Genomic DNA, 19,324 nt, shown 5'->3' with positions numbered 1-19,324 from the left:
CAGCAAAGGAAGATGGCGGGACAAGTGTTCCAGGTGGAGGACGTCACACAAGCAGAAACGCAGGTGAACACAGGAGCAGTGAAGACAAACAGTTTACTTCAACCTCTGAATCACCTGCTTTTGCCCCGAACATACTCCAGGGAATACGGACTGAGAAGGATACAGATCTTTATCATTTAATTATTACGTAAGAAAGGAACCATGGATCCCATCACTTCTCTACTGCTTTGGCCAAAATGAAGAGTTCTACAGACCTTTTAAGTGTGAGATTAAGTAGACCACTTGCAGAGCATTCAGTAGAGTGCTCAGACCTTTTGTCCAGATCACTGTCATAACAGGTCAAATAACAGTTGTTTGAGTAATAAGGAACCAAGTAGTCAGAATTAAAGCAGATACTCAGGAACAATTGGAGAACAACATCCAAAGAATTTGCTATTTCCATAGGAAAGTTATTTGTGACAGGCAAGCTAGTTGCCTACCTGAAACTCCTTCTTTTCTTCAGTTAACAAACTTCTGATTTTCTTAGGGGTAGTAACATGCCCAGGTGAAAGACCTGGGCATATCCCCTTGAAGCTCAGAGTGGTGACTTGAACCAAGCCTGGCCAGTAAAAGTGCAGAAGTTATTGGGTGGAACCTCTGGAAAAACATTCCAGAAGAAGCCAACTTGGATAGACTCTGTCTTTCGTTTCTCTTCCTTTTCCCTACCTAGAACTGGGTATCTGATGCCTGGGTACACAGCAGCCATCCTAGGACCATGAGGATGAAGACTATATGCAAAGGAGGCAGAATAGAAAGACTGAAGACTAGCTCTTGACTTACTACCTCTGGACTTACTGTTACATGAGAAAAAATAAATTATTTGATTAAACTGCTGTGTTTGCTTTTCAGGTATATGCAGCCAAACACAATTTTAACAGGGCTAAAGTGGCAATCACTGCTAAGACATACAAATGGGTTCTTTAGCCAAAGACACAACTGATAATGCAACAGTTCTACTGGGCTGGATCATCTCATTACCCTGCAAATCCCTCTGAGCGTAGGGTTATGAGGGAGTTAATGCTGAAAATTGGATCAAAAAGGCATTCTTCAAATTGGAATGCTTTTATTAGAATATTAATTGCAGACTTAAAACTACACATGGAAAAATGAAAACACTCAGAAATGCTATTACAGATTGAGTAAATTAGGAGGAGGAAAAAGATTTCTTCAGTGTATACAAAATGTAAACATTTGCCCTGGGGTTTCCCACAGATGGCACAGTCCACAAGGACTTATTTGGAATAAAAATACCTATTGGATCTGCAGTATAGCCTCTATAACATCTTCAAACTTGCTATATTGAAGTGAAAGTTACTAGCACACTCTGAATCTTCTATGCAAAAAAACTAAATGGGCCCAATCAAGGCAACTGCTGTGTGTGAAAGCAGAGACACCGGAGCAAATTAATCTTCCAGCAATGAGCTTCCACGCACTGTGCTAACTGTATTTACATTTACCTTGAGAGAATATACACAGTATATAAAACCCCTACTTGAGTCTGTGGTGGAAAATGAAATATCTCATGAGATGCTCCAAAGCGCATCAAGTCAGTCACTTGAACTTGGGGAGAGAACACTAAGAAGAGGCCCTCTTCTGTTCAGAAAATGGGGACTCATAAACATCCATGGGTGGACAGGTGCAAACCAGGTGCTGATCTCCGTAGATGTCATCAATCCGGGAGATGGTTGGCCAGAATTTGTTCTCTGGTTTCACAAAGGGCTGCAGGGGACAAAAGACAGAAATGACTTGGGATATCCTGAGAAGTTTCTTGGAGGGGTGGGGTGGGGAGGAGACTGCAATGCTGCTCCCACACCTGAGAGATCACTGGCCCAGAAAGTACTCAAAAATTATAAGAAGCTAAAATCTAGCCTCCTTCGTCACCATCCCTCCAAATCTCCCACCCCTGCTCCGCCAGACTGCAGAGCACCTTCACATAATTAAAAGGATGATGGTAGAAAACACTGACCCACTAGACAGACCCTTATTTGGTCTTCCTGCACTGTGCGCAGGTTGGCACTGTGTGCTTGGCACCCTGACCTCAGAACTTGGAAAGCCAATTTCTATGTTGTGTCGTTCTGCAAAGGTAACCTACATATGGTCACTATAGTGAGGAGGCGGCAAGAGCGGAGCCCTTGGAGTGGGTGATGGCCCCTCATACGCACGTGAACCTGGACCAGCTGGCCCGTCCAGCTTCAGAGGAGAACTTACAAGCGGGAATGCTGCCACCTCTCTGGAATACGGCCGATCCCAGTGGGAGGATGTGACGCAGGTCAAGGAGTGTGGAGACATCTGAGACAGAGACAATGGACAGGAGAGGGGTCAGAGCAGAGGCCTGCCTTTCCCTCTGCTCATCACATCTGCCAGCGAGCTGATGAAAGCCCACGGATGGAGGGTGGTGGTTTTGTTTCAGTTTGTGGGGAAGGAAATTTTGGTAGGAAAATGTTTATTGTGAAATATTTCGAATATCAGAAAGTAGCACATTTACCACCCAACAGAAATCAACATTTTGTCATGTTTGCTTAAGCTTTTAAAACAAGAAACATTACAGATACAGTTGACCATGCCAGCCTATCCCCTCTCCATCTTACTGCTGGTCCTCTTCACCAGTGCCAGCCACTATCTTGAATTTTGTTGTCATGATTCTCATATTTTTATACTATTACTGTATATGTTAATAAACTGCATAGAGCTTAGTTTGGTACACTTTTAAACCTTATAGTATCCTGTGTGTGTTTTATCCTCCACTTGCTTTTGTATCTCAGTATTATATTTTTTAGACATCCATTGCCATTTTTTAAAAAAAATTGTCTAAATCCTGAAAGAATCATCAGTATCCAGAGAAAAAAACGATGAGAGCAAATCATATTAGATTCCTCCACTATCCTAGGAGACTCGCACGGGACCAGCCTTTTCCCACCGGTCATTGGCCCCGGTGCTTCACCTTCAGCTGGGCAGCTCTGGACTAAGCTCCTCTGTACATCTCAGACTGCTTCTCTGGCTTGGAGCCGTAACGACACAACCACAGCCTTTGCGGTATTTTCAGTTCACGATCCCTCAGCTTAACAGTGGCTGGACCTAATACAGAACTCTTAGGGCTCTGACCAGATATAAAAGGAACAGTTTTGAAGAGGCGAAGCAATGTTTAACAAATTTTTCTCCAATATAGGCCGTAAACATGGTAAAAGATTCAGGCCAAGTACCAGTCTGGTTGTTCTAAGAGGTAACTATTCCAATATGAGAATATCTTTATCCAGAGTGTAAAAGGTAAATAATCTCAGTAGAGAGCATCAAACAGAGATACAGAATGGTAAGACTTCTCTAACTATAAAGTCCATCAGTCTCTGCTCCCTCCTTTGACAGCCAACTGGGTCCTTGTGGGGTGAACAGCACCAAACAGATACATAAAACCAACAAGTGCCCACTAAATAGATATTTAAAATTAGAACATATCAGAAATAACCACATTATACTTGAGTAACCACTGCTGTGTTGATTCAAGATTTAAACTTTCAGGTAATGAATTTATCCTCTCAGAAGAACAGTCTTATTCTAGGCAAGGATGTCATCTTCCAGTCGAGTTCAGAGGTTGCCAGCACCCCACCCAGACACTGCTTTCTGCTCTCTGGGATACTTTAGATAAAGTACCAGTGCCTGTGTACCTTCAGTGGGTTGACCCTGGGGTCGATGCGGCCCTCCTCAATGTCGGCAATTTCCTGTCGGATGCTGATCATGGCATCGCAGAATCTGTCCAGCTCCGCCTTGTCTTCCGACTCGGTGGGCTCAATCATGAGAGTGCCTGCCACCGGCCAGGACATGGTGGGGGCATGAAATCCTGCCAAGGAGATGGGGGAATTTGTGTCACTTAACTTTGACCTCCCCAGTTTGGAAGAAGAGACCCTCCCCTTCTTAAAATGTATTCCAAGGAAAACAATCTGAAAATTTTGCTATTGTATATGTCTAGGGATTCACTTCAGCACTGTTTATGGAAGAAAAGCTTAGGAAGTAACATGACATCCAACAGCAGAGGATCGGGTAGGCAAATCTTCCTGGGTATCCATACAATAAATATGCAACCATTCCATGTATTTGTATTTATATTTGTTAATGGCTCTGAACATTTACCCAATTTAAGTGAAAAGGGCAGGCTACATAACCATATTGTCTTGTTTTTAAAATGACAGTATATTATATATGCATATATATATATATACACACACATATATTTGCATGTGTGTATTATACATACTTTTTATATATGTGTATATTTTATGAGGGAAGCTGTTTCGAAGAAGAATAAATACTAAAATTTAAACAGGATTATTGGCATAAAATGAGGGTTTTTATTTTACCTTGTGTCTAGAATCTTTTTATAATGTTCATGTATTACTTGCAATTAAGAGAAATTAAAATATTATAGCCTACCAAAAGCTAAATAATGAGGTAACAAGCATTAAGGACCCTGATGTGAGTGTTACTGTCCTTATTTTACAGATGAGGAAACTGAGTCTTGGCCAGGATGTATAAAGTCTTTGTCTTTACACTGAATACAGGCTGAAGGTATTTCTATGTTTCCAAAAGTTTTCACATGCTAAGATGAATTTACAAAATATGATTGAGAGAGAGATTTCCTGGACAAAAGCCAAAAAGAACTTTTCCCCAATTCTTACAATTTTTCCTGTGAAACTTTAAAAGATGAAGAACAGCCTCTAGGTTGATATTCCTGTCAACTAAGTTTGCCCTGGAGGTCAATGGTTCCCAAATTCTGGTGTGCATCATTACATGGGGCGCTTTAGAGTCATGCCTGCATTGTTTAAAGGATTGTCTTCTCAACGTTTTATTATAGAATTTTTCAAATATACTGGTAAGTTGAAAGGACTATAGAGTGAACACCCGTACACCTATATGGCTTCTACAATGATGCTCTGTTTGCTTTATCATGTATCTAGTCATCTATTCCTATCACATATCAGCTGGCAAAGAATCCACCTGCAGTGTGGGAGATGGGTTCAATCCCTGGGTTGGGAAGATCCCCTGGAGGAGGGCATGGCAACCCACTCCAGTATTCTTGCCTGGAGAACCCCCATGGACAGAGTCACCTGATGGGCTACAGTCCATGGGGTCACAAAGTGTCAGACATGACTGAGTGACTAAGCACAGTCATCTACTCCTATCACATATCTAAAGCATTTGCCTTAGTTTTGATGCATTTTTCAAGCATGTTACAGTCATTTATACCCTTCCCCCTTAAACATTTCAGCATGCATATTATTAACTAGAGTTCCATATCTGAATTCAATATCTGTTTCCATATTTTGGTGATAGTTTGCACAAATTTTAAGTACCATTTAATTTTGACAAATGCATATAACTGTGTCACCCAAATCAGAAAGTCTTCTTTTTAAACAAGCTGATCTCATTACCCATTAAGTCCAACCTCAATTCCACGAGTGAACAAATTCAGCCCAATATTTTCTGCAATAGTGGTTCTCATATCTGGAACCATCTGAGTTGTCATGGAAACACAGATTCCTGGATTTTGACTCTGATTCAGGAAATCCAAGGTATGAGCCTTTAAAAACTCAGAATCAGGTTAATCACAACACTGTTAATCAACTATACTCCAATATAAAAATTTTAAGAAGTTAAAAAAACAAAGTTAAGTTTGGAAATCTCTGCCCTCTGGCAGGGTGCCCCTCACACACCTGATAAGATTCATCCATGAAGTACTTGTAAATACAGATCACTGTGCCTCATCCCTGGAATTCTGATTCAGTAGGTGTGATTAAGACCCAGAATCTGTGTTGTCATCTTCATTGTTTGTTTGTTTTTAGAGCCATTCACTTATTCTCTCACTTGTTAAACACAATTGTTGAGTGCTTCCTATGTGCCAGACACCTAGACCATCCTGAGCCTATGGCAAGTGTAGCCATCACTCTATTAAACATCAAAATATAAAGGTTGTAGATAGAACCGAATTTGGGAATACTGGGCAGTAACTCCAAATACCACTTCTCTTCTACCCCTCATCCCCCGCCTCCCTCCTTGCAAATGCTGCTGCAGTCAGATGTGGGAAACAGACCACACACCCCAGAAATGAAGCCTCATCCTGAATCAGTTACTGGCCGGGAGGTTAAGTCAGGTCACAGGAGTGGTCAAGAGGAGATTCTTAAGCAACTGCTAATTTCATTAATGAAAACCATCTTTGGTTTTCCCATTTATTATCAGGGTAACTCTGCATAATAAGATCATTCATTCATGGGAGGAAATGAGTCACTATGTGACTATGTGGGACTCCTGTTATGGTAGTAAAACTATAAAATTATTAAAGTTTTCACATTCCTTATTAAAAGAAGTCATTCAAATCATCTTAAAATTCAGATAGACTCCACATTCATCAAAAGGCAAAGTTCTCCCCAACTTAGCCTTCCTGAGAAATGAAGTCTTTGATGTTATTAATGTCACTAAGAAAACATTTTAATAAAGCCTGTGCTGAGTGAACATCCACTAACAATACACAGTTTAAAAAAAAGCTTCAAAGAAAACTGCATCATCTCTGTGAAAACAAGGTGCACCTATTCCTTCATCTCTAGCAGCAGCTGAAACAGTTATGCCACGGCTGAGGGGGCTCAAAGGCCATGAATCTCAAATGCCATTCATCCAATACTCCTACACGTTGTAGGCTCTCCACTGCCTCTACCATCACAGCAACTTACCTCTTCATGGCCCTCTCTGTCTACTTGGAGTGGGATAGGTCAAATAATTTACCAGAAACATGGACAGAAGACAGCAGTCATTTTCTTTGGGATTTTAAATTTTGTTAACAACAAAGACTCCTTTCCTAGCTGTTGATGGATTCAAGATACGTGATTTAATATCTTTCAAAGGACAGAATCTGTGGGGCCATAGGGCCATAGTTTTTTTTTTTTTTTTTACCCACAGTCTACGGCTCGCCATTTAGCCTATGGATCAGTTTACTGTGGTGCAAACACATTCAGTCTGTGGTCCATAACCAGGATGGGCAGCTGCATAAATGTCAGAAACCCAAGTTCTCCTTAAGGGGGGTCTTTCCTGTGAGACCACTCACCATAATCTTGAAGCCTCTTGGCCACATCCACGGCCTCAATATTTGCAGACTTTTTGAAGGGTCTTGTATCCAAAATAAATTCATGAGCCACATATCCTGTTGAGAAAAATTATTTCCATTCATGATTAACATCAGCTTGTTGTTTTACCCAAGAAAATGAACAAATAAATCAGCTTTTTAATGCATATCATTGAGGACCAAGGAACAATGGGTACTTGGTAAGTTATAGTTGACAATAAAGCCTTCATCTGCTCTTATTACATATAAAAACTGTTAACATGTCATGTCAATTTGTTCCATCCTCAGTGTTCTACACACCCATGAACCAGGAAGCGGGTGGCAGGCAGGACAGGAGCTGGAAGGCTTACTAAGGTCCCTGGGGATGAGACCACTTTTACTCAAAAGACCAAAAATCTACTTGCAACAGTTTAACATGTCATCATGCCTGGTCCTTATACAAAATTTTATTTTATATATATATTTTATTTTATATAAAATATTTCTAGTGTTAAAACTCCATTGATACATTTTTCAACAAGTTTGCTACCAATATCCAATTAATGGTTTCTTCCGTGGGCAGGTAAATGTATACTAAATGTATATGTGTAAGACACAATTTTATATGATTCTTCAAAGGGGCTTATGAGGTTTCAGTTTCAGGCTTCAGACTGAGAATTAGAAATAAGGCTGTTGAACAGCACACCGCAAGTGGCAAGGAGCTGAAGAGGCTGAAGTCTTGCGGCGGTCAGTTCACTTTGCTTCTCTAGGCTCAGGCCACCATCTCCCCATTATAAGCTGTTGACCACCCATCCAACATCAAGAATAAACCACTAACTCAGCATTCTTAAATAGAACAACATTCCTGGGAGTTTCCCAAATGCCATGGCCTACATAACTGATGAATTATCTTCAAGGAAAGTATCTACTCAGTAAAAAATAATGCACTCCTTCTTAACCCACTATCCTGATTCTCAGCAAACAATGAATCTACTTAAATATACTTGGAGAAGTCATAACTTCTCAATCCTGAGGAGAATAGCTCCAGTCATTAACAGACCCTGAAGACAAAATCTGTGAACTGCTCTGCTTCTTGTGTGATGAATACATATGAAGGGGTTAGCTTTGTTTGTAAATAAAAGTATGAGAACCTAAGACTTTGAATATACTGTCACCACATATCTTTAAAACAAGCTTTCTAACAATGATGAGGATTCAATAGTAAGGAGTATGGTTCAAAAGGAGAAAAATGTATTCAGAGGTAGATAAATCTAGAGGGGAAAAAAAAAAAAAGTGCCTTAAATGACCAGCTGGAATATTCAGGGGGAAAACTGTGAAATTATTTAACTCCTCATCAACTATTAATTTCAGGAATCCTAAATGCCCCACTATGCTACCGCAACTGGGGAGCCAAGCCTTGAGCTTCAACCCTTCTTTTCTGAGGTTCTGGCAGCCACCCTGGCATTGTAACAACAACTCAAAGAAAAAGGCTAATGGAGCTGACTGCTCTGCTCTGCTCTGTGGAACACTCAGCTGGCAGGAGGGGAGGAGGAGACAGGCTCATGATGGGGAGGAGTCTCTTTTGCTGGCCAGCAGACAGCACAGTCTTTCAAGCAAAGGTTCAGTTACTGAAAGGCCCCATCAAGCCCAGCCCAGCCCAGCCCAGCGCTGCTAAAGCAAGACTTCATCTGCAGAGGCCCCTGCCACAGCCAAGTGGTTTGGGAAGAGTTCCATTTCCAAAATGAGGTTCAGATGTTATTTTCTAAATCCATATTCTAATATGTTCAAATGGAAACTGTTAGTGGGATTTCAGCGTCTCTCTCTTCTGTCTGTCTCTACTTGAGCCTGAAAAGGGGTGACATTTAAACTTCATGTCTGTTGGGGGCCAGCCTGGAAAATCCCATGGACGGAGGAGCCTGGTAGGCTGCAGTCCATGGGGTCGCTAAGAGTCGGACACGACTGAGCGACTTCACGTTCACTTTTCACTTTCATGCATTGGAGGAGTAAATGGCAACCCACTCCAGTGTTCTTGCCTGGAGAATCCCAGGGACAGCGGGGCCTGGTGGGCTGCCGTCTATGGGGTAGCAGAGTTGGACACGACTGAAGCGACTTAGCAGCAGCAGACCCCTAGATGATCATCTTTGTTTGCAGTTTTTAGGGAGAAAAGATATACAAATCTTCTATGGCATACGGTGAGTCAGAGGAATCTGAAGTAGAAATTGTATAAACTGATTAGTGCAAGTTTTAATTTTCAGTGAGTAGGTGTTTCCTCGGGGCCTAACCATGACTATAACTGAGAGTCTGAAAAGATAACAAGTCAACGGAGCAAGGAAAGAAGCCAGGGATGGGAGTAGGAGATGATAGAAAAGCAAAATAGAAGTGGCTTGGCTCTACGCTTGGAACATCCCTCTCCCAACCCCTCATGAATTATCTTACAAGGCTGAGGATGACCTGGGAAAGTGCTACAGAAAGATAAGACTTCCCAAAACTGGAACTTACTTTTCCTGCATCCTCAGAGTGAGTGCCTAGAAATAAATGGAACTCACTAGCTAATTAGAAAGCTTGGGTGGGCAATCGACATTCAGTCATGCTTTTCAGTTGCAATCCAGGGACCACAACAAACAGCATCAAGAGGCCAGTTTTCCTGGGAATGAGGTCAGGTGGGTGGGGCCCCTAGCCTCAGGAGGTCACTTCCCAGCCAGGGAAGTGCACCCTCCCACCCATGCAAGGGTGCAGCCTCTGAAGCCCATGTCCACCAGCCTATAAAGGCCACCAGGAAAACTCCTCAAGGACAAGAATTTCCTTGTTAAGAGTTAAGATTTGTCTAAGATCAGAAAGGGATAAGCACTTAAGAAGTTGAAACATAAAGAAAACACTGGGACACTAACAAAATGGTCTGTTCCTGACAAGAACTCTGTTTAGACCAGACAGTGAGCCTAGCCTCCCACATAAGCAGACACTTGTAAACATCTTCAATTCCTCCTTTCAAAATGCCTCTGTTTACCTGAGTCAATTCCTTTCCTCATCCTTGCACAATAAATACTACCGCTGCTCCCCATCCTAATTCTTGCCTATAAATTCCTTGCTTCACAAAACCCTAAGCGTCAACAAGTTAGGCTGGTATTTTCAAATCTCTCAAAGAAATGGCTCATAAAGGGAAGCCTGAGAACTTCCCTGGTAGTCCCATGGTTAAGACTCCATGCTACCACTGCAGGGGGCATGGATTCTACCCCTGGTTGGAGAGCTAAGATTCGCCAAGTCTTACCGCTCTGCAAAAAAAAAAAAATGGGTGGGGGAGGAAGGCCTGTAGTTCACTAAAATTACTGCCTCACAGTCGTCCATAATTCCAGTCTTATTTAGAGCTGGTAAATATGATTAAGATGAGTAACGGTCTTCTAATATCGCCATTAGACACTCTGGAATACAAAGTGTTTATTAAGGACATTTCTATTTTGGGCCATCTGGAGGTACAGTGATCATTCTTTTTTAGGCCCTAAAATACCAAACCTCTGATTGTGTAATGAATGTGTTTACCAGACCAAACACGAGACAAGTTTTGTTTCATGAACTTTGGGATTGGGTAATAAAGTCTGTAATCACCAATATATTTCTGCTTGGGATGAGAAATACAATTCATTATTTCATTCTGGGATAAAATGTCAAAACAAATGGAAATTTCATCCATCTTTTTGTGTTACAAGCCTCCTGGGACAGCCTCTGCCTAAAGCAGTTGCTCGCTGCCAAGCACACGGCAGGCGCCTGATCGGTACTAGCTTGCTCACTCTCCTCTCCTCGAGTACCATCTCCCCCCGTGCGGTCCACACCACATTCATTCTCGCTCCAAGGAACTCAGGTTTGCATCCCACAACTCTGTGAACACACTAAAACCACTGAAGTTCAGTGGGTGATGTGCATGGTACGTGAATCCTTTCTTGATGAAGTTGTCAAACTTAATCCCAAGGACATATTAAATAAAAAATAATTTAACAACTAGGGAAAAAGTACCCTATACCTTGTAAATTAATGCAAAAAGATTATTTCCATGCATCACATTGGCAAAAACTTTTTGGGCTTGGCCTGTGTTCCCAGCCTGGCACTTGGTGTTCACTGGGCCCTGGGGCCATGGTCACTCACAGGCTGCTAGTGTGATGTAAGTTTGAATTAAGGATCTGGGGGCAGGCAAGGTCAAACGTGTCAAGTGCGTAAATGCATTCATATCCTGAGATAATTTATCTTCTACAACTCTAACTTATGTAGATAATCAGGGGTGTTAAAAAGAAAAACTAAGTAAAAGATATTCATTGCAGCGTTGTTAAAAATAATGTGGTGGTGCTGAGGGAACCCCATAGAATCTGACACATGATACATACCATAGAATGGATATGGCCACTTTCAAAGGACATTTAATGACAAGGGAAATGATCATGATATAAAATGAAGTTTAAAAAAACAAGATACAAGCTCAATTGTCTGAAAGTACGGTGGGAAGAAATACAACAAAATATTAAGCCGTTATGTCTGCTTGATGAAACCATGGGTCATTTCCATTTTCTTCCTCAAACTTCTTTGTCCAAATTTTCCATGTTGAGCACATGCACATGACTTATACAGCCAGACAAAACCAAGACTGCTGCTATCCTGAAGGCCAATACAGAAGCAGGATGCATCTCACAGCACAGGAGCTATATTTGAATTAATTAGTAGCTCTTGTAGCTTCTTTAATACCCACTTCAGAAGCATTTCATTGTGTTGCTTAGAGACATATTGCCCACAACGTTCTTTTCTCCTCTCTGGGGAGAATTGCTAACCAGAGCTGATTATTTAGTTCTTTTCTATTTTCAAACTCTGGAACCACCCTTGTGGATACATATTCACAAAGCAAGATTGGTCTTTAAATTAAAGATCACAGATGGAGATGCACACAGGCCAAGAGACAAGCAGGGCCTTGCTGCTGTGGCCCTGGGACTGAACACTGGTTACTGACTGCTCGCTGCCCTCTCTGCCCCAGGCTCAACATACAGCGGTCCCTGCTCTCCGATGCACACCCACTGTCAGGTCCTGCCCGCCTGACTCTCAGGGCAACCCCTCCTACCACCTCCAGGGTGACTTGATGCCTCTCCTATTATTCCCTCTACAGTAGCTTCACTCTCACCTCTTCACAGCCTTTCCCCTGGCAGCTTGAAATCACCTTATTCTCTTATTTAAAAATAATGAAGCTGCATCCTATTGCAGCAGCTCCTGCCCCCTTCACACTAAAGCCCCCAAACCATGAAAGTGTCTGCCTTCTCCTGACCTCAGTCCATGTCTCAGCCCCTTTCCAGCTGGCCCTTGCCTTGCTGCTGGCCCTAACTGCTTTCAAAGGTGACAGAAGGCTTCCTACTGTGAAAGGCATGGGTTCTTTTTAAGACTTGAGAGGCCAGCCACCTGCTCTTCAGCTGTGCCTCCATGTCACGCAGGACCACCCACGTGTGCTGACTGTGTGTGCTGTGTGACGCCAAGGACTGAGGCAGCCACAGCCTCCCCCTGCAGGAGCTTAAGGTCTGCAGGAGCGAGCCGACGATGAGTGAGTGGGAGACTCCTTGTGGTGGAAAGAGCCAAGAGGAGTAGTTCTCGCCACCAGGAAAGGAAAGGGCAGCCTCAGGGAGGAGGTGTGGCCAGAGCAGAGGCAGGAAGGATGGGTGCCAGGGAAACGCCGGGGGTGGGACGTGGGGAGCCTGACGCTGCCTCAGTGCAGGTGCCCCCTCACCAGGTGCTGCTTTTCCTGCACCTGTTCCGTGCAGCCATCTGCTTGAGAGGTTTCGCTCTGGTTTCTCAATATGGTTTCCTTGGGTCTTACCAAAGAAAAGTCTGCTCTCAGACTCTGTGCCCAGGGCCACACCTCTGCAAGTCCACCTGCGCCAGCCCCTCCCGTCACTTCCAGGGAGACCTAGTCCCTCCATCCCTGTCTCCCTCCCTCCATGATAAGCTAAAGAAAGTGAAAGTGAAGTCACTCAGTTGTGTCTGACTCTTTGCAACCCAGTGGACTGTAGCCCACCAGGCTCCTCCGTCCATGGGATTCTCCAGGCAAGAATACTAGAGTGAGTTGCCATTTCCTTCTCCAGGGGATCTTCCTGACCCAGGGATTGAACCCAGGTCTCCCACATTGCAGGCAGACACTTTAACCTCTGAGCCACCAGGGACGCCCTATGATAAGCTATAGCTGCTGCTGCTGCTAAGTCGCTTCAGTTGTGTCCGACTCTGTGTGACCCCATAGACGGCAGCCCACTAGGCTCCTCTGTCCCTGGGATTCTCCAGGCAAGAACACTGGAGTGGGTTGCCATTTCCTTCTCCAATGATAAGCTATAGAGGCTTCTCTAAAAGGTTTTCACTCTCAACTAACTAGTACATAAGTCCTCTGATTCTACTTCTAACAGCATGCTCATCCTCTGCCACTGTCTTGATGATGTTAACATCCTCTTAATCCTGTCATTCCCCTGCTCAGAAACCTTTCTGGCCCAAGGGTGGAATCCAGAGCCTTCCAAGACCCTCAAGGCCCATGCTACCTCTCCTGCCTTATAGTCTGCTCCCTCTCCTCCTACCCCATCCTTCAACCCACCCAAGACTCAGACAACTCCCTTCTCTCTAGCTTGCTCCTGCATCTCTGTTTACTGGGGTTCTGCTGTGCTTCCTTTCAAGGCTTATCTCAAAAGGCTCCTCTCAGAAGGCTCTCCCAACTAGAATTATTCCACTCATCCTCATGGCCAAGGGGCAGGTAAGAAGCTCATGGGATTTACGTATATGTCTCTCTATGGTGTGGTCCTTGTTGTGAGTTGTCCTGAGACTAAGTGCATGGCAGAGCCCCACCAATATCCCTAAGCTGTTTACTAGATGGAAGTTATTTCCAGTACCTCAAGGCTTTACTCTGGTATATGCTGAGAAACAGAAGTTTCCCACCCACTTCTGCAAGTCACATCCACTAGGTCAAACTTGGTTTGGCCAAGAAAAAAAGCCAAAGTGAATATAGGCTGAAGTTCATACTTGCCTCTCGCACCCCGGAAAAGGACTCTGTAGTGCTTTTCTAATCGCTTGGCCATGTAGTTTGCATTCAAAATAGCAATCTCTGTGGCCTGTTTAAGGCCCTTGCCTCCCATCATCTGCAATAGAGGAAAAAATACTCATCAATCACGGAACACAGAGATCCAATGGACACTAACCAAAGACATCCCCAGATGAAAGGAAATCAGCTCCCCACCACTCTCTGGACTGCAGGGGAGTGAAATATCCTAAGACATCTCTCAGTCTTCTCTAAGCCTAAAATAACTTCTGGTTTCCCTCTTTGAACAGTAATTTTATGTTTTTTATTGTAGTTAGAAAGCTTAGAACAGGGAAAAACTGACTGCTGACTATCGCCTTATTTACCCAAGAAAAAGAACTGTATTTGAGGAGTTTCTGTTTGGTTGTTCATTGTGAATTTGAGATGCCTTGATAATTGCCAGGATCTTGAGGGCTCTTGGCCAAAATCCCCTCTGAATCCATTTTGTATGGTTTGTCTTTCACGTGTCCATAGTTCAGGCTTCTATGTTTAACAACTGAAAGGTTCTCAATCTTATCCTTTTCTGGTGGTTCATAAGTCCCTATGATTTTATGGGGATAGCATCACCAGCAAAGAGTTTAAAACCAAGACTGTACCAATTTGTCCTGCCTACTTTCTTCCCAGAACACCTCAGATGATAAGGCTTGATGTATGTTAACACACAAATGATGTAAAACAAATGAAATAACAGTGCAGGGATACCAAAGTCCTTGGAGAGGACACGCTCGGCCAGGTTGGCCAAAGAAGGGTTTCCAGAGTGAGAATTAGAACTTGAGTAGAAACTTGAAAATGGGTAGAATTTGGACAGACAAAGAGAAAGGGGAAGACACTCTAGGTGAGAATAGCAGAAACAAAGGTGTGGAAGGAAGGCCCATGGCTGCAGCCTGGGCATTGCTGGAGAGCCAGGTGGGCTGTGACCACTCGCACAAGCTTCAAATCCTTGCTGGGAAAGACCTGGACTTGGCTTCTGCCTCTGGACCTGTGCATCAGAGTCTGAGCAACTTTATGGCCCCAGTTCCACCCTGCCTATACTGAATTGATTCTCTCTGGAATGGGGCCTGGGAAAGTGCATTTTGGGGAGAACCTCCTAAAGATTTTGTGTGGGCTGGGACATCCAGTGGTAGAGGCCAAGGGAAGCCAGGAGAGGATGGACAGTCTTAGCAGAAATCTAGCAGTTTGGTAGGGAGTATATGAGAAGAACTGTATAAAGGAGAGAAGACGATAATTCTAGAGTCTCGGTAATAAGTAACAACAGCCTGAAAAAAGAAAGAGCCCAAGGTAGGAGGGGTGGCTGAAACCCTACCATATTTATTTCATTCTTAAACTGAGTCTGTCTGGTGTATCTGGCACACAGCCAAACCAGTCCTAGGGCATTTATTTTCTATATGTGGAAAATCATCTCTAATCCAAATAACATTCCATAACAAATGACTCAGGTTCACAGAGACCAAAAGGAAGCTGGGAATTAAGATTCTGTTTGCAAAGAAGCAGACCTTTATGATGATTGTTCTTGTTGCTATTTGCAAAACAACTCGAGTATGATTTGAAAACGCAGGTTTTAGTCTCTGGGGTACAGAATTGTTGTCCCAGCTTCCCAGAAAGTTTTCATTAAGAATCATAAATGCCACACTGTTCAAGAATAACAACCAGCCCAGAGAGTCATCCGGCAAGATGTGCATAGCTGAGTTTGGGTTTATTTCACCAGATCCTCGCTTTCTCTCAGGAGGGGAACCAGCTGGGGAAGACTGCTCTAATTACCGGCTGAAGAAGTGTTCCTATCCAGTGTGCGATCTAGTCAGCTCAGGAGGTGGGCAGGCTAGTTTGAATACGAACTGTATAAAATAAACTCTGACCCTAATGTGTTTTGGGTTTTTTGTTTGTTTGTTTTTGTTGTTGTTTTTGAAAAACACAAAAGAAGGAAGCCCGTTCTATGACAAAGTCTAATTACCTTCGAGAATATAGTTCCACAGGCCCTAAAGGGCAAAGAGCTTCGGGAAAACCTCTACATAAGTGAATTTCTGCTATTTTCATCTTACCCTCCAGGCTCCCAAGAAATATAAAGCGAAATGAGATGTATTCCTAAAATTTATCCCAGGATCTCAACCAAGTGTAATAATTAGTATATGCACTGTTTTTCGCTTGTGAGGGGCTGTACAAATCCTACAGGAAACCAAATGACGTGGCCAGCACATCCATATGACTCATGGTACTTAGCTCTGTCTGGAAAAATATATCTGGCATGTCAGTTTCTCTGGTGTTAAACCCACTGTGAGAACCCAAAGGAAAACAGCCTGATGAAGAAAAGATAAAATGAATTTTAGCTGATCTCTTTAGGATGGTTTCTTCCACTCAAGTTGTCAGCAATTTTCACTGAACCACATCTCGATCATGGATTTCTTCATTTTTAAGTTAAGAAGGAATCTGCAGTCTCAGGTCCCCATCCATACATCACTCCCCCAAACCATCTAACATGCATTAGCAGGCCTCACCTTAATATAAGCCCATGAAATGGGCAAGATGCAACTGGAGCCCCACGGGGCTGCGCTGACGGTCCCCAAAGCCTGGGCATCTTCACTTGGTTTTAGCGAAATGATGGGATGATTAGGCAGAAAAGGAACAAGATGCTTCTTCCTGTATATATATTTTTTAATACAAATTTAGAAGATGTTAAAAAGATCTGGTCTAACCAAACAGGCAGGTCCTGGGCCCTCTCAGGAAGCTCTATTCCTAGCAAAGGAACTCTGACATGGAAGGTACCCGGCACCTGCTAAGGGGCAGATGTTCAGGAAGTCTCCCTTCCTTTCTCCTCTGCTGGAGGCATGGCTCACCAGCCATCAGCATCCTAGCAGCTCAAACAAGTACCATGGTGGAGAGCTGGGGAGAGACAGGCAGCCTGGAACATCATGCAGAGCTATGGGCTCATGAGGATGTGGGGACATCCCAGCCCCTCACACCCTCTCCGTCCCTGCCCTGGCCCCACACTCTTTCCCAAGGCATCTAAGGGATATAGAAGGATGCTGCTGAGATGCCCCATAGGGTGACAATCACAGGCCAGCCTGTGAACATCAGTTGCCCCATCTCCCCCACAGCTGAGCCACTGCGACCCTGTTGCCTACTACAGAAAACAGGAATCAAAAAGGAAAGAAGAAAAACCCAAGGGGGGCCAGGCTCTCCATATCCCTGAAGACTGGCCCCTTCCGCACATTTTGGGAAAAAGGAAGATGCTCAGGAAATGGTTGCTCAGCATCATTTCCATGAGATGATTTGATTTCAGTTTAAAAAGTTACCAACTGCTCCGAGATATTGCTTTAGTCTTATTCTGACTTCATCCAATTATTTCTAGTAATAAGGTTTGTTTCCTTCCTACTTATCTCAGATGTAATAAGAATTCAGGCTGTAAAGTGTCCAAAATATTACATCCAATTTCTTTTTGGCAGGGGGACATTTGAGTTCTACTCCTTTAGCAAATTTTAATTATACAATAGTGTTATCAATTTTAGCCACCATGTTATATGATAGATCCTCAGATGTAACATGTTATATGATAGATCCTCAGATGTAACCATAAGCTGATTTTAAAAACAAAGCTGCTTGGAAGTCTAAATTAAAGTCCAAGAGACCCTTCTAGGTGCTAATATACCAGTTCTTACTCATAATGCTCCAGTAAAGCTTACTATTCATTTCTCTGTTAATAAACCTGCTCTGTCTATACATGACTAGGAGCTGAGTGTGGCCATACACACTGTGGTTAATAAAATCTGTTTGCTTCCCCTTGAAAGCTCCTTGAAAGCACCCCATTCACTGCTCATCACCCAGCCCCTAAAGGCACACTACATGTGAAGGTATCCTGACACCTGAAGTCCTCGATGAGAAGAACAGAGTGTGGGGCCAACTCTCAGTCTTCAAAGCCATCCCGAAACCAGGGCCCAGAACTCACACTCCGATGGGCCCCATGCCAGGGCCGCCACCTCCATGGGGAATGCAGAAGGTCTTGTGAAGATTAAGGTGTGAGACATCAGACCCAAAGTCTCCGGGACGACAGAGTCCCACCTGTCACAAAGGGAAAGAACCAAAAGCAAAAGTCAAGAGCTGGGGGTGCTCTGGAGAGACAGCCATCCTGCTCTCCTGAGAGGAGAGGCAGGAGATGTGCACAGAAACGTCCTTAGATGGCAGCTCAAACCCGATATCCCACAGGCAGCATGCCCTGCAGTTTCTATGGAAACAGCAATTGACCATTTAGATTTTAAAGTATGATCTGAATATACCATCAACTCCTAATTATCCACCCCCAAGAAAGGGGAGGGGAAGTATAGGCCTTCCCTGCTATTGAAACAGGCAATTTCACCCCAGCATGTCTAGTACCCCAGCTTTGGATATCATGCACTTTACTGAAGGGCCCCTTAGGACACGTGGATATAGAGGGCTGGAAGGCTATCTGAGAGAATACTGAGCTGAGAGAGAGGGAGGGAGCCTGACAGTTTTCCTGAGACCATCCTGGTACCAGCCACAACATTCAACAGGTGTTCCTGCCACTTTGGCATTTGAGCTAATTGTGGATGTGATAAAAACTACAAGACTCATTTATGCTATTGAATCAATAGACAATCCCTGGACTGCTCAAAAGAGATCAGATAGAAGCAAAGAAAAACAAAAAGAGTCTGAAATTGGGACTTCCCTAGCAGTCCAGTGGTTGCTGCTGCTGCTGCTAAGTCGCTTCAGTCGTGTCCGACTCTGTGCGACCCCGTAGACAGCAGCCCACCAGGCTCCCCCGTCTCTGGGATTCTCCAGGCAAGAACACTGGAGTGGGTTGCCATTTCCTTCTCCAATGAATGAAAGTGAAAAGTGAAAGTGAAGTCGCTCAGTCGTGTCCGACTCCAGCGACCCCACGGACTGTGGTTAAGACTCCATAATTCCAATGCAAGGGGCACTGGTTCAATCCCTGGTTGGGGTTAGACCACACATGCCCCTCACTGGGGCTGAAAACAAAACAAATTAAAAAAAAATTTTAGTGAAAAGAGTCTGAAATGGTTTTAAAAAAAAAAAAGGAGAGGGAGTTGATATGACTCTTTAAAAGATGATGAGTCCCTGCCCTCCAAAGTCTCCCTAAAGCATTCCCTTAAAGGCACGTGTCA

At 43.6% G+C, this 19,324-nt stretch overlaps 1 protein-coding gene across 2 annotated transcripts in view; it reads right to left on the bottom strand.

Annotated features, from left to right (window-relative positions):
* Positions 1-875: 875 nt before the first annotated feature.
* Positions 876-19,324, bottom strand: part of GLDC (glycine decarboxylase) — an 88,358-nt gene continuing 69,909 nt past the window's right edge. The window contains exons 19-25 of one of the 2 annotated variants that reach the window (NM_001192951.1): positions 18,130-18,242; positions 16,682-16,823; positions 14,142-14,253; positions 7,124-7,219; positions 3,699-3,871; positions 2,248-2,328; positions 876-1,758 (exon numbers count right to left, since the gene is read on the bottom strand). In NM_001192951.1, coding sequence (NP_001179880.1) covers positions 1,615-1,758; positions 2,248-2,328; positions 3,699-3,871; positions 7,124-7,219; positions 14,142-14,253; positions 16,682-16,823; positions 18,130-18,242 — 861 coding nt within the window. In that variant the 3' untranslated portion in view covers positions 876-1,614. The remainder of the gene's footprint in view (positions 1,759-2,247; positions 2,329-3,698; positions 3,872-7,123; positions 7,220-14,141; positions 14,254-16,681; positions 16,824-18,129; positions 18,243-19,324) is intronic. The other variant, XM_024995534.2, reaches the window with a different exon arrangement.

The sequence above is a fragment of the Bos taurus genome, chromosome 8 (genome assembly GCF_002263795.3).
Source record: "Bos taurus isolate L1 Dominette 01449 registration number 42190680 breed Hereford chromosome 8, ARS-UCD2.0, whole genome shotgun sequence".
Classification (NCBI taxonomy): Eukaryota; Metazoa; Chordata; class Mammalia; order Artiodactyla; family Bovidae; genus Bos; species Bos taurus.
The sequence above is the reverse complement of the archived record's forward strand: the minus strand, read 5'-3'. Positions and strand labels throughout refer to the sequence as shown.